The following is a 24652-nucleotide window of genomic DNA, read 5'->3' as shown; positions in this document are numbered from 1 at the left end:
CCCGGAGCTAGGGCGCCTGCGCGCGGCGGGTGGCCGCCCCCACCCCCCCCCCCCCCGAGAAAGCCCATTGGCAGCTGGGTCGGGCCGAGCACTGCCTCGCGCCTGTGGCGGTCGCACGTGCTGGGGGCGGAAGCAGCGATCGCAGCTATGGCGTCGTTACTTTGGGGAGGCGACGCAGGGGCTGCGGAGAGCGAGCGGCTGAACGGCCACGTAACCGCCACCGAGCAGGGGAGGGCGAGGGGGCGGGGGCTAGAACAGCACTCCCAGAGGGAAATGTGTTGGGGAGGGGAAGGGGGGGCCCCGCTAGTGTTTGGAGCGGGGTGTCAGGTGGTGGAGGGGAGATGTGGCAAGGATTTGGAAGAGGGTTGCGGGAAAGGAGACCCCGAGAGAAACCAGACCCTTTCGTTTGAAAGGGCAAAATGAAGACACCTGCTCAGTTTTCTGCTCTCCCAGTTTGACCATTAAGCCTCGGCTAGCCTCCATCTCAGCCACCAACGCGCTTTCCCATCTGCTAGCCCTTGCTTGTGCTGTGACCTCCAAGGACTGTCACATTTAGACTAGAGGCTTATAAACAGCAACTTCACATACAGGGGCAGCAGAAGCTTTCCTCCAATTTTAGGGTAATTCATACGGGAGACCTGTTCCTGAAAGGAATCTGTTAATACATAACCTTGCAAAGGAAACAGTATTGGGGTGGCCTTCCCTGCCTCCCTTCCAGCCCGTGTTAGGGGATAGCATTGGGCTGCTTGATGTCTTGCTTTCTAATATTGATTGAAATTTGTATCTTTCAATAGTTTTCAAATCTCATCCACCCCCGGAAGAACCTTCGGGGTATTAAGAGTACTACTGCCTCAAACGTAGGTGAGTGCTGTTAGCAAAGATTGGGCTCAGTTCATTTAAAAAGCATTGCCTTCCTCATGTCCCTGGCAAATTTGGCTCCCTTAATTTAACATTTAGGGCCCTCCACGACCTTCCCAATCTTTTAATCCACTCCTCCACTGCTTGACCCTTCCTTTGTGGTGCACAGGGTCGGCAAGAGAAACTGGGATAATACACTGGACGTTTCTGCTTGGCATTTATCTTTACAGTTGTTTCTCTTCCATCCTTTTAGATGGTTGTGTTAATAACACCGAAGAAGACGATGAAGAAGATGTAGGTAGGAAATAAATTCATCTGCGTGTGTTTACTGGCATTCTGTTTCATTTAATCATGACTTTCACAATGTGAGTGAATAATGTCTTAATTGGAAAAGAACCATCTTTACTTCTGTTTTCTTTATAAATAGTGAATGTCAGAAGAAATACTAACCTACAAGTGGGGATTGTTTCTTTAGAGGAAATTGAAATAGAATATGCTGGAATGGGTTAAGAATTTTCAGCTGGCAAGGAAAAGAATGGGATGTACACCAGCAAGAGGCTGGTGTAGCAGCAGAGCATAAGAAACTGGATCCTCATGGAAACAAAAAGGAATTCTCAGTGCTGTGTCATTCTTTCTAGAACCTTGTTTTAGAAGAAAAAATGAGAGTAGGAGCAATTGCTTGATATATAACCACTGAATGGAAGGAAACAACTTATTATTAGGTGTTATTCAGGAGGCTTAACTTTCCACGTGCAACATCCCCGTTTTTATCCTTGCTTTTCTAGTGGATTTGGCAGCTAACTCACTCTTAAACAAGTTAATCCGACAGTCCTTAGTAGAATCCAGCCACCGAGTTGAAGTCTTACAAAAGGATCCCAGCTCTCCACTCTACTCAGTGAAAACATTTGAAGAGCTGCGGCTGTGAGTATTTTTACTTCAAGTGTAGGAAAATTTCGGAAAGCATAGCACAGGGCAAACTAATCCTCTAATAATAAAAACCATCAGGATCTCGTTCTGTTCTGATAGTCAATATTCAAATGAGATGTGGACATTTTGCTTGCAATTAAAATATAGCTCAAAGAGGAACACTAGGATATCCGAGTTGTCCAACGACTTGAGAACATTTTTGATGGTAAAATATTTTAACCTTGCTGTGCTAAGGGGGGTAGCTAAGCCAGACGCAGCCATGTGGCTACTCTCCATATCAGAATGCAGATAACAGGAATTTTGATGGCCCAAATATCCCTTTAGATAAGTTAGAAGCGTTTACCTTCTTAATTATTTTTTGTTTCAAATGGTATTTAATTGAATAACTTTCCCAAATGGGTTTGCATTTCCTAGGGATTTATCAGTTGGCATTAAGGAAATGTATTTTAACAGGGAGAATTACTGATACTGGGAAATCCAAAATCCCAATGCCCACTTTCTAGATGGGGAGAAGCTTACCTGTGATTAAAAGTTGGCTGCCAGTAAACTACCAATTAATACTACCAATTAAGCACGTCCAAAATGTCATGTTATTGTAGTGGAAGTATTCCAGCCTACTTCACTTTATCCTCCTTCTAACATCTATTGTGAAACCCCAGGAAAGATGCATTTAAAAATACTGGCTAAAAAGAATGAGCTAATATTGTGTCTTCTGCTCCTAGAGAGAACTGATATAAGAATCACCTAAACAAAATTTTGTCTTCTCTGAAAATTGCCGTTAAAACGTCAAAGCTTTTCATTGATTAAAAAGAAATAAACAATAAATCTCACTTAGTTTTCTGCTTGTGTGGAAAATAAAACTCTCCTGGAAAACTGATGTACTTCCATCTGATGAATTTTTCCTTTTTTTTCTTGGTTCAAGAGAAAGTTCAACGTCAGGCCCTTACAACTGTCCTTGGCCTGGGCTTATGACATAGCTTATTACTTTAGTGCTCTAGCTGTAGGAGGCAGGATTGTATATGATTGAGAGTTGAGGTTTAAGTTGTATATTTCTAAAGATTACTTTTTATATTCAGTTGCAAAATAGCCTAATTTAGAAATGCACCTTTCTAGTTTGTATTTCTGAGGCTACTGACTCATCATAGTCTTCAAGTATTTGATCTTTTTTTTTCTTTTTTGACAGAAAGGAAGAGTTACTAAAAGGGATCTACGCAATGGGATTTAATAGACCTTCCAAAATTCAAGAGATGGCTCTCCCTATGATGCTGGCACATCCGTGAGTTTCCAGGGTAGTGGTATTCCAACTTGGTTATTTTTAAGCTCTTATATTCAGTTTATGCCCAGGAGCTTGTATTCAGTTTATGTCCAGTGTCTCCTCTTTTCTACAGACCCCAGAACCTCATAGCCCAGAGTCAGTCTGGAACAGGAAAGACAGCTGCTTTTGTCTTGGCAATGCTAAGCAGAGTTAATGCCTTGGAATTGTTTCCACAGGTAAGGAAAGGCTGAAAGAGAGATGGGAATGCTTGCAGTGCCAAAGATATTTTAGTAATAGGCAATATTGCTGCAATGATGGGATAATATTTAGAATAGGCATTCTTTCATAGAATCATAGAGTATTGGGCAACAGTATGGGGCAGTGATTGAGAGCACAGGCTTTATCGTTTGACGGGTTCCAATTCCAGCCTCTCTACTTACCAGCTGAAAGTCTTAGGCAAGTTAGTAAATCTTTTGGCGTATGTTTTCTTGTCAGTGAAGATAACATCTATAAAGGTATGAATCACAGTTCTGTTTACCCTTGAACCCTAACACCAAGCACAGTGCTTGCCTTGTAGAAACCACTCCTTAAGCATTGAATGAATGAGTGAATGAATGAATGAATACCTGCCTTACAGGATTGTCATGCAGGTTGAGTGAAATAATGTGAATTTTTAGCACCATGCTCAACATAAAGTGAGCATTCAGAAGTGATAGCAGTATAGCTGTAGGTCACCCAGTCCCTCACACATTTAGCGGAGAAAGAAACAGGCTTGAAGAGGGCAGGGTTGCACATGAGGTCACAGGTGTCAGAGAGTGACTGAGCAGGGGCTGGAACTGCGCTTGCCCTTCTCTCAACCTGCTGTCAATTCATGGGAAGTATCTGGTGATCGGAATTTCCCTCTTTCTTCAACCTGTACTCATCAACTTGTTTGACAAACTGGGAGCCCAAGTGTTGGGTGCACTCAAAGCTGTGAGGCAACAAGGATTCCTCAGGAAGTTTACAACCTGCGCAACAAGAGAAGCTGTGGGTGTGGATGTGGGTGACTGGTGGCAGGCATAGGAATTCCTTTGCTTTCTTTAGACAAGTTCAGGGAAATTTGTATCTGGGGTTTGAAATCATGAATAAAAATCGTTTAGGAGAAGCCATGCTTGAACACTTGTGGAGTAATGTGTGTGGAAGCTTTTTATCACTTTAGCTATGTTTCCTTCTGTCTGAGATCCTTAACTGAAGTTCAGAAGTGCATTAAATATCACCAGTTTCTTCCATCAACATCTTCAGTCATCAACAACCGCCATATATGGGGGGATGGAAGTAACAAATGAAAGAGTGTGAGGGAACATTCTGCCAGAGACGTGTAAGATGGATTGGACCAGGCAGGGAATGTTCTAGAAATGGGCAGACTTATATCAGGGAAGAGGTGATGGGGACCACACTCAAGCTGTAATTAGTCTTTCATTTCCTCTCTCTTTGATTCCCAGCCTCCCTACATCCCATTCTTCCCCCCACCAAAAAAGTGTGACCCATAACCTGTGTTTCTTCATAACCTTTCAGAGAGGAATATATAAAAGGAAGCTATTTCTCCATCCTTCAGGCCCTTCTCCCCTTCCATACTGATCATTCACCCCAGGTCTATCAGCTGCTAAATTGTATTCAAGTAAAAATATTCTGTTCAACCAGAATCTCCAGTTTCACTTCTGTGCCTCTTCCTGCACAAATTTTAATTCTATTTCAAAATTGCATGATGGCTGTTATGAACCTTTCTCCTTCCCCTTTCTCTCTCTCTCCCTCTCTCAGTGCCTCTGCCTGGCTCCTACGTATGAATTGGCTCTGCAAACTGGCCGTGTGGTCGAATGGATGGGAAAATTTTGTGTGGACGTTCAAGTGATGTACGCCATTCGAGGGAATCGAAGTATGTACCAGCAAGCCAGTCCTGGCTGACATTTTAAATCCTGACTGCACCACTAACACAATCGTGGTATATACCTTCTCTGCTTTCTCGCCTCTAAAATGGGGGATATAATGGCACCTGTATCATAGAGTTGTTACTGGAATTAAATGAAATGATACAGATAAAGCACTGTGCACACACCTGGCACGTAACAAGGACCCAATAAATGTCAGCTGCATCATTCCCATGGCCCAAAAAAGGATGCTTTTGCCTGTTCTTTTCTGTGAGGCTCAGTTGTTTTGTGTAGAACAGCTTTTATTGTTTCAGTTTTCATTAAAGTATTGCATGCAAATAGTGAAAAAAAAATCTTTAAAACACAGAAAATTCAAAGGTAAAAGTGAAAATTGTTCTTTTTTGTCTTTCAAAAACCTATTTCCAAAGACAACTATGGTTTTGTTAACAAATCTTTTTTTATTTTTGAGTGCTTACAAAAATGGGAGCATTTTTTTCCATGCTGTTCAAACACGAATGCATTTTAAACATCTTTTCATGTTAGTATGTGTAGCCCTGCCTCATTCTTTTGACTAGCTGTATAACATTCTGTCATTTATTTCATGTAACCTGTTGTTAGACATTTTGTTTGTTTTCCATTTGGGGAGGGTTGGTAGGCCTTTCACAGCTGTGCCAGTGTTTCTGTAGGACAATGAGAGTGCTATATGGTGGCTTTTTAAATGACCGTGGGGCAGAATCAAATATGCAAGACTGTTATCATTACCGTAAACCTAGAAACTCTGGAATTTATCCTAAAATCCTGTAAAATCCAAAACCAGAAAGACCCTCAGGGTTTGCACTTGGAAAACCATTAAGAAATATGTTGCATTACCCAAAATTGTGGACAGTTAGAGTGGTTTGCATCTGAAGGAGACCTTCAAACCCTTTTCTCCCTAGTTCCTAGAGGCACTGACGTCACCAAGCAGATTATAATTGGTACTCCTGGGACTGTCCTAGATTGGTGTTTCAAGCGAAAATTAATTGATTTAACTAAGATCCGTGTGTTTGTCCTGGACGAAGCAGATGTGATGATCGACACGCAAGGATTCTCAGACCAGAGCATTCGTATTCAGAGGTAACCTTCACTTCCATCCTTTTCTCCTGGATCTTCTGTCAGGATGAGGAATTTCATTTGTCTGCTGCTCCTAATTGTACTGCTTATTCCTCACTTCCTTCACCTTTAAAACAAGTTGGGTGTTCATTATTTTCACCAGCTCAACGGGCCTTCAGCCTGCTGTAATTTCCCAGCTTCTTCATCTTGTAGCCTTGCCTGACTGCTGTACTCTTGTGCTGCAGGCTTACAGGTGGAATCCATGTACAGTGGGTCTGCACCAAATTTTGCCAATAGTCTTATATTTGAGCAAAATTCTAAAGAGAATTTATTAAAACTTGATAGAGCTATTGTGAGGACGTGGTAACCTGGGATCAGAGCCTACCAGTCTAGTCCTGACTTTGCCTGTAAGTTGTTAAATACAAATCCTGTTAATTTCCTAGGCCTCTGTCCCTGTAAATTTGATCTTTGGGTTGAGTTTGCCTGGATGTGGAATCCTGTCTTGAAAACCTTTCTCCTTCTAAATTCGGAGAGAGTGTTGAAAACAGAAAAGTGGTTGTTTTTTTACTATAATTAATACTCTGTTTCCAGTGTTGCTGCTGGAAAGTTTAATGTCATTCTCATCCCCAGACTTTTGTCTGTGATTGGTTTTTTCCTCACTAAAAGATTGTGGAATCTTTTTCTCCATGGTGTTCTGAAACTTCTCAATGATGTGCTTTGGTTCGGATCTTTTTTTTCCCTTCATTGTACTAGACACATGGTACACTCTTCTCACTTCCAAAACTTGTACCTGCCAGGTCTGGGGAAATTTCTTATGTTACTTCTTTCCCTATAGTGACCGACTTTTTAGGAAGCCAACCCGGGATACAGTCATAGCAGGCAAATATATATACACACACATATACATCATATATATATAAAACAATATAATACAGAAGACAGTCCTACATGTGTTATTAATTTAACATAAAAATATGGAAAGTATACGTTTATTTGAAATTATGTATTATTCTGTACTTTTCTGTTATATTAGTGCTACTATTTAAACAACTGTAGAACTAAACTGGCAATTAGCAGTAATTCATAGGAGAACTAATTAAATAATATGTATGAGAAAAATACAACAATAATGTTTCATCTCTGATATAGCAATTTAATCTTTTTAAACATGATTGGCTGCTTAAATTTTGGAGGCTGTGCTATTGTATATTCTTTTTTTTTTTTTTTTTCTTTTTTTTGGCCGCAGCATGCAGCTTGTGGGATTTTAGTTTCCCAGTCAGGGATCAAACCCGGGCGCTTGGCAGTGAGAGCAGAGAGTCTTAACCACTGGACTGCCAGGGAATTCACTATTGTATATCCTTAAGATACAGAATTATAGAACTTTTTGTGAGGGGAATGTAAATACAATAGACCTAATTAAACATATTACAGTAAGTCCCTACATACGAACGAGTTCCGTTCTGAGAGCACGTTCTTAAGCCCAATTCATAAGTCCAACAAAGTTAGCCTAGGTACCCAACTAACACAATTGGCTATTTAGTACTGTACTCTAATAGGTTTATGATACTTTTCACACAAATAATACATAAAATACAAACACAAAAGATAAAGAAAACATTTTTCATCTTATAGTACAGTGCCTTAAAAAGTACAGTAGTGTAGTGCAACAGCTGGCATACAGAGGCTGGCATCAAGTGAACAGGCAAGAAGAGTCACTGACTCGAGGAGGGAGATAGGAGGTGGGAGATGGTAGAGCTGAAGGATCACCGGCAATAGGAGATGGAGGGCAAGCTGCAATTTCACTCACGCCTGGCGTGAATGGCACAAGTTCCGGTTCCTTGCTGGATTCAATTCTATCTACCTTCTTGAAAAAACAACCCAGTGATGTCTGGGTAGTAGCTCTTTTTTTTCTCATCATAGATGACATGGTAGCACTGGATTGCATTCTGAATGACTGCTGCAACCTTCATGTACTGTTCTACATTCGGGTCCTGTGCCTCAAAAACGAACAGTGCCTCCTCAAATAAAGAAAACCCCCTTACCATTTCCTGTGCTGTGAATCTCTTTGATTCTTCAGTTGCTCTTCTTCCTCTTGTCTCTCTCCGTCCTTCCTCTGGCCTTCCAATTCCATCAGGTCGTCATTAGTAAGCGCCTTGTGTTGCACAGCAAGGAGTTCAATGAAGTCGTCCTCTTGCTTGAAATAAAGATACTGTACTACTGTACTCTATACAGTGCTGTACAGTAAAGCACACAAAAGCACAGCCACTTGTCGAGGATGCCAGTATGTGTGCCAGACACGTCATCTAACTTACATGATTGGCCATGCAAACAAGCATTCACATCTTTGAATGTTCACAACTTGAAGGTTCGTATGAAGGGGGCTTAAACTGTACCTGTGTTTAACGACCGAAACAATAATGACACTTTTTTTTCCTGCCTTACAGTGTGGTGTAGGATATTTTGAGTCTCTTGTCCAGTATCCTCTGAACTCCCTGCAGCCGTCTTTTCTTATATGTGGCAGTAAAACAGAATACAGTCAAATCTAAAATTCATTTTGACTTGTAGCTCCGCCCTTATTAAGCCCCCACTGATTCTTTTTTTTTAATTGTTATTAGAGTTGATTTATAATGTTGTGTTAGTTTCAGCTATACAACAAAGTGAATCTGTTATACATATACACATATCCACTCTTTTTTAGATTCTTTTCCGATATATGTCATCACAGAGTATTGAGTAGAGTTCTCCGTGCTATACAATAGGTCCTTACTAGTTATTTATGTACAGCAGAAGCCCACACAGGTTCTTGGTATCAGTCCAGTGTGATATTCTCTGAACAAAAGTGCTCAAGTGCTGAATACTTAGGAGTTTACCTACTAGCAACAGTGGTTTTTAGACCTGCAAGAATCAATTTCTAGCTCCCTCGAAATGTTCTCCCACTGTATCTGCAGGCTTGTTTTGGTAATCAACTATTTGTCATTCAGATCCTTTGCATCTATAAATCCATTGTTTAAGTTATCCATGTCTAAAATGTCCATCATTTTCAAACACTCTGAAGCCTATTAGATGTCATCATAAGTGAAAAGTTCTGCTCCTCAGGGAAAATGTTTGTAAAGTACAGAGGTGACTTAAACTTGTGAAATTGAAAGATGGATTCTTTACAAATTTAGTAAAGAAATGACAAAGTCCTCAACTTGACTGTCCTTTTCTGGTGACTTTTTTTTTTTTTTTTTTTTTTTTTTTTTTTTTTTACTTCTGCAGCAGTTTTATTTCTCAAAAAGGAAAAATAAGTCATTTTTTAAAAATTTATTTGCTGGCTAGGTTGGGTCTTTTTTGCTACACATGGGCTTTCTCTGATTGCAGCAAACAGGGGCTACTCTTCGCTGTGGTGCACGGGCTTCTCATTGAGGTGTCTTCTCTTGTTGTGGAGCACAGGCTTTAGGCATGCAGGCTTCAGTAGTTGTGGCACCTGGGCTAGTAGTTGTGGCTTGCGGGCTTAGTTGCTCCTCAGCACATGCGATCTTCCCAGATCAGGGATCGAACTCGTGTCCCCTGCATTGGCGGGCAGATTCTTAACCACTGCACCACCAGGGAAGTCCAAAAAGGAGTCATTTTTTGCTATGAGTTTTTGTTGCAGCTTTTACATAACACCAGACAGCTCAGGTACAGGTCATTGTATGGCCTCTTCAATAGGTCATCAGACAGTTTTGGAGAAACAGCATGTTATTTCTATTTTACTATAATCTTTTTCTCTGTTCTCATCCTCAGTGTATTTCCAAATTGGAGATGGACATTCTCTTTGTCTCAAACTTTGAAAATAGGCCAACACTTTAAATCTTTTCACTGGCCAGCCACAGCGGCAGGCATCTTGTAAGCACACATCTGAGGTGGCTCTTCACTTTCATTTCTGCACAGTTAGAAATCTTATTAAGGCTTCTGGAAATTTGAAACAGCAAAGTGACCGAAAACTTTGGTAATGAAAAGCTCAGTATCACAGGTAAACAAATTGTATGCCTTTTTAGAAGTGTCTTATACAAAGGATGCAGGACATTTAGCTGGTAAGATCTTTTCATGTTCTTTAATAAATTTATAGATTGAATGGAATCTGTTAAAATTTACATTTGCACTGTCTGCTGCTCATGCAGGGAGTTGAATAAAGGCTAGTTTGTATTTGGATAGAATGTCAACAGACTTTTGTTGTATATTTTCTGTGTTATATAAAAACTTCATAGTAGCCAAGAAGATGTTTTGAGACTCCATTTTTATAATCCAGGTACCTAAGAGATGAGGAGGTGGGATATGTTTTGTGTTGCTGTGATTTGACATCTCTACTTGATACACTGTAGAAGCACGGTCACTGGTAAGATCTGAGAGACTCAGTTCTACACTGAGAGGAAAGATGTCTGTTATCAAAAGATCCTCCCACTTGTTCACCTGCAGGACACTTGACTTACAGCCTCTGAACCAGGAAATGTAACTTTACTCAGTTTCATAGGGGTGGCAAGGGAAGGATACAGTCATGCGGGTCCCTTTGCTATTGTGGGCAAACTGACTCAGCTGAGCACTGGTGTGTTTGGAGGAGGCAAAAAAACTTAATTTAGAAGTATCGCCTGTCTCATCCTGAACTTGGGTGATTCAGTTTCTTTATATTCTTCCCACATCCCTTTTCCACCATGCCTAGTTCCCAAATTTGTCCCTTCATCTGGTGCAGTCTGCTCTGTTTCCCTTATTTACCTGTTTAACCCAGTTGTGTGTGTCATTCCATCCGTCGCTAAAATAACACAGTCAGTTAACCTTTTTCTGTCCTGTCTGGATCATACTGGCGTTGTCCTCTGTTCCTTTTCCATAGCTTCCTCTTCTTGAGTTATGGATGCAAAACATCCGTCGTAACACAAGAAAGACATATGATATCTGCTGTTATCTCTTGGAGGATATTAATTATAGAATTGAAGTTTTTTTCTATTCTCAACCCTGTCTCTGAGTGATCTAAGTTTCCTTCTGTGTGTGTTGGCTACAGTCTGTCTTTGTGGCGGATCTTTCCTCCTCACGTCTGGTGATCCTGGTGCTAGCCTTTCATACCTGAGCTGAGGAACTAGAAAGCTTATTTATTGACAGCTCTGTCTGCATGGTTGGGGCTTGTAACTTGGAAGCTTCACTTTAGGATGGTTGTCACCTGGAGGTCTCTAATCTCCTTCCTGGGACACTCGGCTGCTGGCGTCCTGGGAGCAGAGCAGGAGAATGGATGGGCTGAGAGGGGTCCACCGTTCAGTATGCGTATTTTAACTTGATCCCCTTTTCAGCTGTCTGCTTCACCCTCACCTTCTACTGAGGCTCTTCTGCTTGTACATACTTAGCTGCCAAAGAAAGGTGGAGTCCAGCTGCTCCTTATATATATTTTCAGCCAGCCTTCCTATTTAAAAAAAATTTGGGCCCAAGATCAAGCAAGACTCCCTTCTTACCATCCCTTACTAGTAAGTTGGTATGTTTAAATGTAACAGTGAATAAAAGATGCAGAAGTCCAGGAAAGATTCAATAGTCAAAAAGGGCTTTCTACTCAAGAGAATATTAAGTAAAATTAGATGGAGTATTTATATGTTGGTTGTTCATCCCTGCATTGTTCAGTTTTCCTTCCTTTTGCTTAAAATACATTAAATCACAGCACTGTCCAATAGAAATATAATGCAAGCCATATGTGTAATTTAAAATTTTCTAATAGCCATATTAACAAAGAGGTGAAATTCATGTTATATTTTGTTTAACCTGGCATATCAAAAATAGCATCTTCCCAAGCAATCAGTGTTATCAATATAAAAATTATTAATGAACTATTTTGAATTTTTTTTCCTAAGTCTTCAAATTCCAGTGTGTTCTGCAGAACAGCCTATGTTTCCTTCCCTTGGATAATTTGTATAAATTTTTCATTTTGGAATGAAATGGCCCCAGCCTTGGGATACCAGTCCTGGTACCATCTTTTTCCAGATGAAGGATTGTGGTAGAACAGATGGCTAAGCAGCCCCAGCCTGCTGATACAGATTCTCCTCGTCTCCTCACAGCACCCCCCACCCCACAGCCCCACCAGTCCTTTCCCCCAGTTCTCTGGTCTTGCAGATCCTAGACCTCCCCATGGTTCTGAGGGAACCACTGCCTTTTCATCAGCATTTTCCTCTGTCCCACTCATATTGTAGCTTCATCCACCTTCTCATTTATCACGCTTTTCCATCTTGCAAAAATATATTGAAATATCTCATCCACCCATTTCTCCTCTCGTATTCTCCACTTTTTGTGAGTTCATATCTTAATCACTTTATAATCACTTTAAGTGGCATGAGGGACTCTGAGAAGGTAACGTATGTAGTCAGTCTCCCGCAGTCAACCAGAAGTCGGTCCAATTGTTGTTTGAAAAGCTCTCAGATGATTCAGGTCCCAGGCTTGAAATAATGTTTGGGAATCACTGGAGTGTATGAGCTCTCCTGCTCCCTTTTTAGCGCTAACGGCTTATTCTCTAAGTGCTCTGTTGTCTTCTCAAAGGCAGCGATTTCTCGTCTCTCTTCTGTTTTGTTCTTTAAAAATTAACTTTTTAATTGATGTATAAAACATATACAGAGAAGTATACGAATCCTCAGTGTCCTGCTAGGTGAATTATGAGAGAGAGGCTATGTTCATGGGAAAGTGGCCCAGATCAAGACATAGAAATTTACCTGCACCTCAGAAGTCCCCTGCAGCCCCTTTCCTGTCACCAGCCCCTCTCTCCTCTCTAGGTTTAGCTCTATCCTGACTGCTGATTCCATAGATTCATTTTGCCTGTTTTTGAACTTGCTATCGATTAGTCTGTGTTCACTGTGGGTTCGGTTTACATTCTGCATGCGGTAGCATCTTCCTCTTCTGCTACCCTTTTATTTATATCCAGGTTCTCCCCATTCCAAATAGACTTAGCGTGGCTGTTGTTCTTTCCCGCCCAAGAGATAGAACACCTTCCATTGCGTGATGAGCCTCTGTGACCTTCATGCACATGGAACTTGTGTGAGATGACTGCCATAAACCACACCTAGACTCACACCCTAGGCTGCATGAGCCTGTCTCTCCTAAGGAGAAGAATGGCATGAAAACCCCCAGATCCTCCCGATCGCTTACCTAATCTTCACTCTGGAGCCCCACATTCAGTGTATGCGTTTTCCCAAATTCTTAGTGGGAAGGAGGGGCTGACACACAGCGCCCTGCAGCAAGCGTCGTTGTCATGGCTGCGGTGCCTTTCACGGGAACCCCAGAGCAGGAGCCAAGGGTGTGGGGGGCAGCTGATGGGCATGGGCGTCAAGTGCTGAAAGCGGCCCCCCAGGAGAGAGACAGGCCTGGCCGTCGGGTGACGGCCTTCTTCCCTCCTCTCTCACAGAGCTTTACCCTCCGAGTGCCAGATGCTCCTCTTTTCAGCGACCTTTGAAGACTCTGTATGGCAGTTTGCGGAGCGAATCATTCCTGACCCCAATGTGATCAAGTTACGCAAAGAGGAGCTGACCCTGAACAACATCAGACAGTATTATGTGTTGTGTGGGAATAGGAAAGACAAGTACCAGGCTCTGTGCAACATTTACGGCGGCATCACCATTGGCCAGGCCATCATCTTCTGCCAGGTAACTCTCCTGGGGCCTGTCCTGCTCGTGCCCAGACTTCCATGCAGGCGGAGGTGGGGCACAGTCAGACTAGTGAGGGCTGTGGAGCCAGGTGCCACGGTCCGCACTTTTTGTACGTTATGTCGTTTAATCTTCAGAGCAACTCTGAATAGAGATTATCTGTATTTTATGGGTGAAGCTGAAGTAATGGAATCGGACTTCAATGTGATGTGAAATAGAGGGCATCCTTTTTTTTCTTTTTTTTTAAATTTTTTCCTTTTTGGCTGTGCCACATAGCTTGCAGGATCTCTGTTCCCCGACTAGGGATTGAACCCAGACCATGGCAGTGAAAGCCCAGAATCCTAACCAGTAGGCCACAAGGGAACTCCCTGGGCATCCTCCTTTTAGAGGGACTGCTTCTAACACTTCTCCATTCAGGTTGATATTTATTGTAGCATTTTTACAGATACCCTTTATCAGGTTAAGAATGTTCTCTTCTATCTTACTCTGAGCAAAGCAGCCACTCAGTTACTCACTATTAATAGCCCCTTATTTTTATTTTTGTATTTACTTTTTCTAGCCGACATTTTTCATGCTCATGTCTTGGTTGTATTTTCTCACCACCACGTGCACACTGTCAGCTCCATGAGAGCAGGATCTCACCTGTTCCAGTCACCTTTGTGCCCCCGCCCTAGAATAGGCCTGCCCAGCATGTGGACGGCCCTGGAAACATATTTGTAGGGTAAAGGAAAGCTCAGCTCTGCCACGGGCTAGCCATGTAACCTTGGGCAAATCAGTTAATGGTTTTAAGCTTTGGGTTTATTTTTTAGTTTTTTTTTCAATGCCCTTAGGTGGCTGCTTCATCACATCATTATGAAAGCAGGTTAGCATGATGCACATAAAGGTTTTAGCAAGGTGCCTGGCATACACAACAATGTCATCATTGTTAGGTTACCCCATTTTGTCGTCAGGCCACCATGGAAAAGTGGGCGGAGCATTTCATTCTCTATTTCAGGGCTGAGAAGCCAGAGCTGTGACAGGCTGAGAGGATGTGCCCCTTAGAAGCACGGGGGAGGGGGAATTCCCTGCCACATTCACTTGTCCCTCCAGGCCGGAAGGGAAGGGAAGCAAAACTCTTCTGCAGCTCCCCCAGCTCCCATGCCCTGCAGACATGAGCGCTGCACACAGCCCGGCTGCTTCAACTTGGGCGCGGTGCTGGGTTTTGATTTTCACGCAGACTCGTCGCAACGCCAAGTGGTTGACTGTGGAGATGATGCAGGATGGCCACCAGGTGTCTCTGTTGAGTGGAGAGCTGACCGTGGATCAGCGAGCGTCCATCATTCAGAGGTTTCGAGATGGGAAGGAGAAAGTTCTCATAACAACCAACGTCTGTGCCCGAGGTGTGTGTATGCACTTAAAGTCAAGTTTATATTGAGGAGTCATTTACATGTGATGAAATTCACTCTTTTTCTCTGTGCTCATTTGCAGTCAGTCTCTGTCACTAATGACCCCTGGCAACTACTGACCAGATTTCTGTCTCTGTATTTTTGTCTCTTCCAGAATGCCATATAAGTTAAATCATGCAGTTGGTAGCCTTTGTGTCTGATTTATTCCACTTGACATCATATTTGGAATTCATCAGTGTTGTTGCATGTACCAGTAGGTCATTCCTTTTTATTGCTGCATAGTATTCCATTGAATGGGTGTACCACAGTTAGCTCATCCACTCACCAGTTGATAGACATTTGGATTGCTTACAGCTTGGGGCTATTTTGACTAAGGCTTAATAAACTTTCCTGTGTAGGGCTTATGTAGACATGTGTTTTCCTTCCTCTTGGGTGAATATGTAGGAGTAGGATTTCTGGGTCATGTGGTAAGTGTATGTTTAGCTTTATAGGAAACTGCACAATTGATTTCTGCAGCAGCTGCACCATTTTGCATTTCTACCAGCAATATAGGAGAATTCCAGTTCTCAATTCCTGTCAGTAATTGGTATTGACATCTTTTTTTCATTTTAACCTTCCTAGTAGATATATGTGGTATCTTGTGTTTTTAACTTGTGTTCCTTAATGACTAAGGATGTTGGTCATCTCTGAGGTGTTTTTAATTTTAAAACTGTATTGACCACTGGAAAAAAATCTGTTTTTTGAAGAGGGGGGTCTTCCTACTTTCCTCATTCCTCCCAGATCCTTGTCCACACTGCATGCTCAAACCATGTTTCCTAACTTATTACTAGTTCTCCAGAGAAAACCGAGGACCTGCCGTGAGTGCTGAGCTTGGCACTTTGCAGGAGTAGCCTAAAAAAAGGGTGAGGGTCCTTCCCCTCAGGAGCATGCTGCCCAGACTCCTGCCTCTCGAGACCAGTGCTATCCAATAGAAATTGTTGCATTGATATAAATCCCCTATTCTCTGCTGTCCAAGCCGTGTGTGGTGGCTCTTGAGCACTTGGAGTGTGGCTAGTGTGGCTGAGGAACTGGATTTTTCACTTGAATTAATTTAAATGGCCATATGAGGCTAATGGTTACCATATTGGACAGCACAACTCCAGACCCCAGAGGAAAGAGGGCAAAAATTGCTCCAGAGTTGAAGCATAGGACAAGGAGCACAAGGATTATGACCCACACAGCTTATTAGGGTTCAGGGATGGAGGCACCAGGCGAGCACAGACATCTTCCTAGGAAACGTTAAGAGTGAGAGGTGTGGAAGGAAGGGGAGAACTCTTGGAGGTCTTGAGTTGTTTGTACCTTATCCTGTACTGTTTGGGCAGCTGGGTTCTAAATACAAGCGCTCTGGGTGTCACTGTGGTGACCATGGTGAGGATTAGAGGAGTGGGAGATGAGGGACTGGGGAGACCAGTCTGGAAATTGTTGTAACAGTTGAGGCAATGGATAAAACGACCTGATGAGGACGCTGGCCATGGAATGGGGCAGAGCTGGGGCCCTGTGATGGGTAAGGGGACATGAGACTAAGGGGCCTGCTGGGGACTTAGCACAGTGGGAGTGGAGAAAAGGGAGGGGCTCTGTGGCCTGGTGAGAGCCCATCCCCACCACAGACACACACACACACACACACACACACACACTTTTTGTACACATTTAGACTTCTGTAGAATTCACTTCTACTGACACTCTTATTCAGCATCATAGACATACATACCTGTAAGCAAACTGCCTGACCTATTTCATTTATGTAAAAGCAGGTTTGATTTATAAATTGTATCTATTAAATGAGAATTCCCTTAGCAGACATGGTTCTTGAATAGCTGTGTCCCGAGGAGAAGGTTCCAGGACCCCACAGTGTCCTTCCTCTTCCAGGGATTGATGTGAAGCAGGTCACCATTGTTGTGAACTTTGACCTCCCTGTGAACCAAGCAGAGGAGCCAGACTATGAGACCTACCTCCACCGCATCGGGCGGACAGGCCGCTTTGGGAAGAAAGGCCTTGCCTTCAACATGATCGAGGTGGATAAGCTGCCCCTGCTGATGAAGATCCAGGACCACTTCAGTGAGTAGCACCCTTCGCGGTCAGAGCTGTGGACCTCCCGCGTTGACAGTGACAGTGTGTGCCGCGGACTCGAGCCCAGAGGCTCATGATCGGATGGGGGCAGGAGCCAGGGAGGCTTCTGCTTCTTGGTGCCGGAGTTCCTGACATGAGGCAGGGGTGGTTAAAGGAAGATGTGAAAACCAAGAGGAGTTGATGTGAGCTCAGATTTCTACTTTATTGCTCATTCTGGGGTCGGGAGCAGATTTCACGTCCACAAAGAACCACCCTAGGCAAAGTAATAAGATCCTTTAAGATTATATTGTGTCCCAGCTTCCTTTTTTAACCTACATTTTTCCCTTCCTGTTGCCCCAGCAACCAACTAGGACAGTCCTAAATCCTGAGGCCTGCTGCCTTCCTCCAGCCCCCAACCTCATCTGCACAAGGCAGGCCCTGCTCACCCGCTGGGGCTCTTGGACAGGCGCATTGCACTCTGGTGGAAACTTGGAGGGTGACATAAGCTGAAATGTCCGCCTGCCCCAGGGCCCTGATAGATATGGCTGGGGATCAGGGGGAGAGGAACGCTTTCAGGACTCCAGATGTATCTTTCACCTTTAGGACAATGGTATTTAACCTTTGTGGGAAGCAAAGAACACTCTCTCGGGGGGAAGTGCACATAGGCACATATGTGCAATTTGGAATATAATTTTAAAAGGTTTGCAGACTGACTGTGGACCCTTCAGGGAAGTTGGTTAAACACCCCTGTGTTAGGAAAACAGAAGAGGGATGGGGACGGAGGAAGAACCATTAAGCTCACTGTTGCTATGGTAATCGATTCTCCTTGTTGCTATCCAGCAACCACCACCTCCCCCCCCCCCCAATGAACACGCCCACTTCACCCTCCTGAGCTCAGCCAGACCTCTCTCCAGGCTCCAGACCTCTCTCCAGGCTCCCTTACACCCCTTCCCAGGCTCCCTTCTCTGCACTCTGGCTTTTTTCTGCCCCAAGGTATTCAGACATGTATGTTCTCTTGTCTGGTGCATTTGATGCTATTGTAGTAAGTTGGATTGGTTATTCGGATACCATCCCTTCCTTACCTAATCCAGAGAACGTCCCAATATCTTGAGACTTTCCATACGAGGTGTCACTATCTTCAGAAATGTAATTGGATGGAATGAAATTTCGTTTAGGCCCTGGGGTAACTGTTCCATTCTCTTTTGTTCTTTTAGACAGCAATATTAAGCAACTCGACCCTGAAGACATGGATGAAATTGAAAAGATTGAATATTAAAGAAAGAACTTCATCATTTAGAAGTATTCTGGTTTATGTGAGAATGTAGGTTTTGAAGGTAATTTTTTATGTTGAGCCTTTTTCAACAAGAAACTGTTATATATGGCAAAATAAATGTTGTGGTAGCCTTAGTTTTAAGACCTGAGGTCTTTTTGAACCAAATTGATGTGAAGCACCTGATCCTTTTGAATAAAAAAGCGAGATTATTTCTTATTCCAATCTTTTCACAGATTAACATCTTTGCATGGGCTACTGGGATGTTATGGGATTTAGTTTATAGAATCTGAGCCAGTCGTGCCTCCTGTGAACATCTCACGGTGCCACCAGATGGCAGTAGAATGTCACTGTTTTTGGAATTTGAGTTGGTGGACAAGTGAAAAAGCAACACATCTTCTCTCACTCACTGCTGCCCCTCCCACCCCCAGTGTCTTCCCTCCCTCCCCCTCCCCCCCCCCATGCATGCAGGTGCCCCCAGGCACAGACACACACTTTCCTGTGTGAGTGCAGGGTAAAATCTTTACAAAGTAAAACAATTTGAAAGAGGGAACATTTTGCTTCTTTTTTAATGTTTCAACTGACATACAGAATTTCAGAATATTTTTCTATTTTACTTCTTAATGTCTTCAAATTAGAGAAGATTTAATCTATCGTCAGTTATATCATAGTCTCTGAAAATGTGGCTTTATTATAGGCATTTCTTAAAAACAGTAAGTGGGGGCTGTGGGGAATCCACTTGCCTAATTAAAGAGGTGACATTTCAGGCAGCCAAAAGGTTTTACTTGTAAGAACTTAAAGGTGTATCTGAGAATTCTGGACCTTTTCCTGCAAGTCCTATTAAGATGCTTCTTATTTCTCACATTTGCTCCTAAAACGTGAAGCAGTGGGCTTGAGGAAACAGGGAGGCAGGGGCGGAATTGATACTCTCCTAGAAAGCCTGAGCAGATTTTGCAGCCCACAGCCAGAGCCAGGCCCCAGCTCTGTCACACCCGACTGCCACCAGCATCCTCGGTGAATGCGCCTGTCATCCCGGCTTGGAGGGGTATTTCTAGCCTATCTCTTCTGATATTCCACGTGCATGTCACCTGTTTTACCATGTTTTACCCGCGTGGGCAGGGCTCAGAAATTCATGAAAGTTGTCCAGTCTCCTCACTCCACAGCAGATATTTATTGAGCACCCCTTATGCTAAACACCAAGGAAGAGAGATGAATGAGATGTACCAGTCATTTCAGAATTCAGAGTCTAACAGCAGAGACTCAGAATAAACCAGCATTATTTTAAGAATGGTCTTTGCTTAAGAAAGGGGCACGGAGGAGGCACCCCAAACACCATCGGGGCTGGCTTCCCAGAGGAGAAGACGCTGCATCTCCTTTAACAAGAGAGAACGTGAGTTGCATGGTGCCTCTCCTCAGGTCCTTGGGACCACCTTGCAGTCACCTAACATAGGCCCACCAAGGCAATGTTCCAGATCCAGCTCATCGCCAGAATTACTGGAGAACTGGGGGGAAAAAATACAGGTTTCTTCCCCATACCATACACAGAAAACCAGACTCTCTTAGGGCAAAGCCCAGAAACACAGTTACCTAAGAGAGCTGAAAAGAGGTAAAGCAGCGGGTCCTAAAGACCACTGTCTGAGGAGACACCGAGGCAAAGAGAAATCCCAGGGACAGAATCTATAAAAAGTAGAGCTTCTGCCTCTGAAGGTCCACTCGTTCTCCTTATGCTATGTCTGCCTTCTCTGGGCCAAATCAGCTTGTCCACTTGGTACCCAGCGCCCAGCACGTAATAGGCAGTCAGTGAATACTTGTTCTTCTAAGTAAATGTTCTCTGTTTCTTCATTCACTAACGATCTTCCCTGATGTTTTCTATCTTAGAGTTGAACCCCAGTCACATGGCACAGGATGAATAGCGTAGGAAGTATATCACAATAGTTTGCTGTCTCTTACTATTTGAGAATTGAGTTGGGCTTTCCATCATAGTCAGCTGAGTGTTGGGGTCTCCTAAATAAGACTTTACCACCTCCCTTTCTGGTCCAGATCTCTGATGGAATCTCTAACCAGTTACCCTCACAGGCGTCTTCAGCGATTTCCATTTGGCAGCTGTTCCCACAGAGTCTGCAAATAGTGGGCATTCTTCCCCTGCCCCTTTGCCCCTCTCCTCACTTCCCTTTGTCTCGCCACCTAGGAGGCAGAAAGCCATCCCTGTTCTGTGTGCATCACAGCTGTCTTCACACTAACTGTCCAGTTGGGCGAGTCAACATTCCCAAGGCTGCTTTGCAGGGCGCAGCTCCTCGCTCAGAACTGCCAGCAGCCTTTGTATCTCCATGCCTTGCCAGCCCAGGGTCTGGCCGGGCCGGGGTCTTCTCTCTCTGTGGACGCCTGCCTGAGAAAGAGTACGTGAAGAAGCCGGGAACAGCCAGATGATTCCAGTGCATCTGTGAGCCGGGCTAATCAGCTGTGTGTTACTTGGCACCAGATACTAAACCAAATCCGTTAGGTTTATCTTGGCCAGCTTCAGGCTGTGAGCATATTGAAATTCCCGATTACGTAGAGCAGGGCTGTGATTTCCAGTGGGAGTCGTGAGTGAACACCTCGCTGCTGGGGGCATAGATCCTTGGATGCTAGGTGCTGGATCTGAGGCAATTATGAATAACAGGAAAGGCAAACGCGTCAGTCCTAGCCTGGTAGGATGTCTGACAGCCCTTCTCAGGAGACATGATTGCTTTTGCTCTTGAAAAAGTGTTGATGCTCCCAACAGAGCTTGGGCCCCTGGAGAGCTCTGGCAGCCTCTGCACGTGTCGTCAACAGTGGAAAGTCTTGGAGGATCGCTGGGGGGATGAGCAGAACATTTCTAGACAAGACCTCAGGAGAGGAGCCGGTTGTGTCCAGCCTTGGTTCCACTCTTGGTCCCCTGAGAGGTTCAGCCTTCTTCCCTCTGAGTCAGGTTGGGGCCCAGGTCAGAAAGAGGACCGGGCAGAGGCAGCGCGGCTGCTGGGATGGATGCTGCCATGGGGTCAAGAGCAAGGGGCTCCCCGTGGGCCTGCTTTTCTTTGTCCTCCGAGCTCAGGGGCCTTCAGAGGGCACATTAGTTTTCCCAAGGGACAACAGAAGAATCGGGTCCTGTTAAATCCTACCCCCACTCCACCCCTCCATCACTTTCAGGGAATCAGCATGAATATTGAAGACTTCCATAATGTAACCCTGAAACATCACAGCCTTGCTCTATGCCACAGGGAACACCAGCTTTCTGCTCTGGGAAGAACCCAAAAAGATCTCGCCCCAGCATCTTCTGTACTTTCTTTACCCATGGCTGAGAGAAGAGCTGGGACTCTCCCTCCTCCCTTCCGTCTGCTGACTCCCCCTCCCTCAGGGGTGCTGCTCACATCCTCAGGCCAACATTCTCATTTCCAGGCTCTGAGTTCTCCTGTGGTCCCCGTGTCTCTAAGGAGGAATGGGTCAGCCCGGCCAGCTGTCAGAGCCCCTGTCTCAAGGCGCTGCTCTCTTTCTCTTCTGCCTTACTGCTTCACGTCTTAGTCGGCTCTGGCTGCTATGACAAAATACCACATAGACTGGGGGGCTTTTAGACTCTACTCATGAAATAGTGGAAGCACACCTGCAATGGGATAATTCTTGGTTAAGAGAAGCACTTAGTGTGTCCTGAAAACCCAGGGCAGAGTCCTACTGCTCGTGCAGGGCTGCCAGCCCTCCCTCACCACTCATCAGCCTCACATGTCTGCTGGTGAGCTTAGGGACAATCAGAAGCGCTGGGACAATGAGAAAGAGGAGCATGGAAAACACGGCTCTCCCCCTCTGGTACAGTAAGTCCCCTACATACGAACGAGTTCCATTCCGAGAGCGCGTTTGTAAATCCAACTTGTTCGTAAGTCCAACAAAGTTAGCCTAGGTCCCCAACTAACACAATTGGCTGTATAGTACTGTACTGTAATGGGTTTGTAGTACTTTTCACACAAATAATACATAAAAACCAAACAGAAAAAATAGACATTTTCAATCTTACAGTACAGTAGCTCGAAAAGTACAGTAGTAGCAGCTACATCACTGCTGATTTTATGTTTGCTTCTGGACATCCTGGTCTTGAAACAAAGATACTGTGCTCTTTACAGGACTGTACAGTGAAGTACACAAAAGCACGACTTGTAGAGGATGCACGCACGTGACAATGTACGCCAGACACATGAACTAATTTATGTGATTGGACATGTGAACACACATTCTCACCTTTGAAAGTGCACAACTTGAAGGTTCGTATGTAGGGGACTTACTGTATACAGAACAACTGAAAGAATTTTCTAAATGAGAATCTTTATAGATTGAAAGTCTAGTCTTTAGGGAGAAGTGTAGGCAACTATCTGTCACACTTTTCTTTGGGAATTCATCTTTTCCCATAATTTATTTTTTTCTATTCAGTGGAATATCCGTGGGTTTCTCTACATTTCCATTTCTAGCATACATTTGTCATGAATGGGGATAGTCTCTTATTTTATGTTTAATGTTTTTCTTTCGTTAGGGAAATGATGCAGTCTCACTTAGTCCCTTAGTTTGTGACTTGTGGCTTGAAATCCCAGTTGGAAGGAAGTGATTGACAAGGGAGCCCTGCTTTGTGTGAGGGTTAGAGGCGTGATCCTGCACAGCAGCCTCAGGCATGGTTGAGAGGGCAGAGCCTGAACAGGCTGCTCTGCGAGGTGGTGAGTCCCGGCTCCTGGGAATATTCAATCATTCGGAAGCATCCATTACAGTTACTTGCAATGGAGGCTGTAGTTCTGGTTCTTGAGTTAGCTGGGAGTTGGGAATAAAATGATCTCTGAGACGTCACCCATTCTAAAATACCACGTTTCCATGACCCCACACAGGAGAGCTACACACATGGAAGAGCATGAGCCATAGGAGCTTTGTACCGAGGAAGATTATTTTCCAGAAGCGAAAAGAAAACGGAGTGATTAACTCTTACCTGCATCCTGCCTTAACTTTCAGATTCGCTGGCTCCCCCATGTGACCATCTCATTATACCTACTCCCATCAGCTTATGCAGGATGTGGATCATTTTTAATTTAATATTTACATTATAAAAGCAATAAAACAGCACACAAAAGTGGTAGGGGAAAATTATCAAAAATCTCATTACTTCATAACAGTGTCTTGAAATGGTCCTTCTCACCTTAATATGACTATAGTTAATTGTAGTGCATATATGGTATTGCGTCCTTTTATTTGAAACATACAAGTGTTTTTTTCATGTTGCGACGTAGTCTTTGGAATTATAATAATAACAATTGATCAGATTATTCTATCAGGTGAATATAGCACAATGCATATCACTATCCTTGTTGAACATTTATGCAGTTGTCCAGTTTTTCAACACTGTAAATAAGGCTGCAGTAAATCTTCTTGCCCATTATTTTGAATTATTTCTTAGAACTAGAGATGTTATGTTTGAGTACTAGGTCAAAAAATAGGAGCATTTTTATGGCTTTTGATAGGTAATGGCAAATTGCTTCCAAAAGCCATGACTACATCAGTTTATATTAAAAGGATATTTTCATTTCAAAATTGCTTGGTACCTTTTTCCGGTTTACATTTCTTGTAATACGATGTTGCTTTTCTTTTTTTTCTTTTCTTCTTTTTTTGGCATGTGGTTCATTGTTTGAAAAGCATCTGTGGTGTCCTTTTGCCCATGTATCTTATGAAATCTTGGTGTTGTCCTTATCAAGTTTTGCGAATACAAGTGTGACTCGATTTTTCCAAATAATGATATTAATTTGTTACTGAACATATATTTTCATAGTTTGCCTTTTTTATTTATGGTTTTACACACAAAACTATCTAATTTTTGTAGTCAAATGTATCAATAATTTTGTGGGGTTTGTCTGCTGGTTCCAGAATATCCGCCCTGCTCTAGGAAACATTCAATTGTATTCTTTTTTTTTTTCTTTAACAATTTTTATTGAGATACAATTGACATACAATAAACTGCATATATTTAAAGTGTACAATGTGATATTTTTTTCTTATTAGTAATGTATATATGGCAATCCCAATCTTCCAATTCATCCCCCCAACCCCCCCCGCTTTCCCTCAGTTTTGTTCTTGATTATTATTGTGATTTTATCTTTTAAAAAGATATTTGATTAATCAATCTGAAATTTGTTCTGATGTGAGGTATATCAAATTGGTCACATTTTTCCTTTTTAAAAAAATTAACTATAATTCCAGTACCATTTATTGAGAAATCT

General features: G+C 43.2%; 1 protein-coding gene across 4 annotated transcripts; it reads left to right on the top strand.

Moving 5' to 3' along the window:
- The first annotated feature begins 62 nt into the window (after positions 1 to 62).
- DDX25 (DEAD-box helicase 25) lies at positions 63 to 24364 on the top strand. Of its 4 annotated transcripts, XR_009055499.1 has the most exons (13): positions 66 to 210; positions 795 to 861; positions 1112 to 1156; positions 1644 to 1779; positions 2969 to 3061; positions 3174 to 3276; positions 4838 to 4952; positions 5880 to 6057; positions 13418 to 13655; positions 14872 to 15034; positions 16949 to 17137; positions 18343 to 18462; positions 23273 to 24364. XR_009055499.1 is itself a non-coding variant. In XM_057749177.1 (12 exons), the coding sequence occupies exons 1-12, from the start codon at positions 148 to 150 to the stop codon at positions 18402 to 18404; spliced, it is 1326 nt and encodes a 441-aa protein (XP_057605160.1). In that variant the 5' UTR covers positions 63 to 147; the 3' UTR covers positions 18405 to 18617. The 4 variants fall into 4 exon arrangements, 3 of the variants coding, with proteins under 3 accessions (XP_057605160.1, XP_057605159.1, XP_057605157.1); XM_057749177.1 differs by lacking the exon at positions 23273 to 24364 and having other exon boundaries at positions 63 to 210; positions 6006 to 6057; positions 18343 to 18617; XM_057749176.1 differs by lacking the exon at positions 23273 to 24364 and having other exon boundaries at positions 63 to 210; positions 5940 to 6057; positions 18343 to 18617.
- Positions 24365 to 24652: the final 288 nt, after the last annotated feature.

This window comes from Hippopotamus amphibius, chromosome 9 (genome assembly GCF_030028045.1).
Source record: "Hippopotamus amphibius kiboko isolate mHipAmp2 chromosome 9, mHipAmp2.hap2, whole genome shotgun sequence".
In the NCBI taxonomy this organism is placed as follows: domain Eukaryota; kingdom Metazoa; phylum Chordata; class Mammalia; order Artiodactyla; family Hippopotamidae; genus Hippopotamus; species Hippopotamus amphibius.
This window is presented reverse-complemented; position numbering and strand designations above follow the sequence as displayed.

Excerpts from the sequence above, each read along its gene's own strand:
- DDX25 (XM_057749174.1), top strand. The coding sequence starts at position 148 with ATGGCGTCGTTACTTTGGGGAGGCGACGCAGGGGCTGCGGAGAGCGAG. Across the intron at positions 4,953-5,879 it reads CGCCATTCGAGGGAATCGAA|TTCCTAGAGGCACTGACGTC; the intron begins GTATGTACCAGC and ends TTTTCTCCCTAG. Across the intron at positions 15,035-16,948 it reads AACCAACGTCTGTGCCCGAG|GGATTGATGTGAAGCAGGTC; the intron begins GTGTGTGTATGC and ends TTCCTCTTCCAG.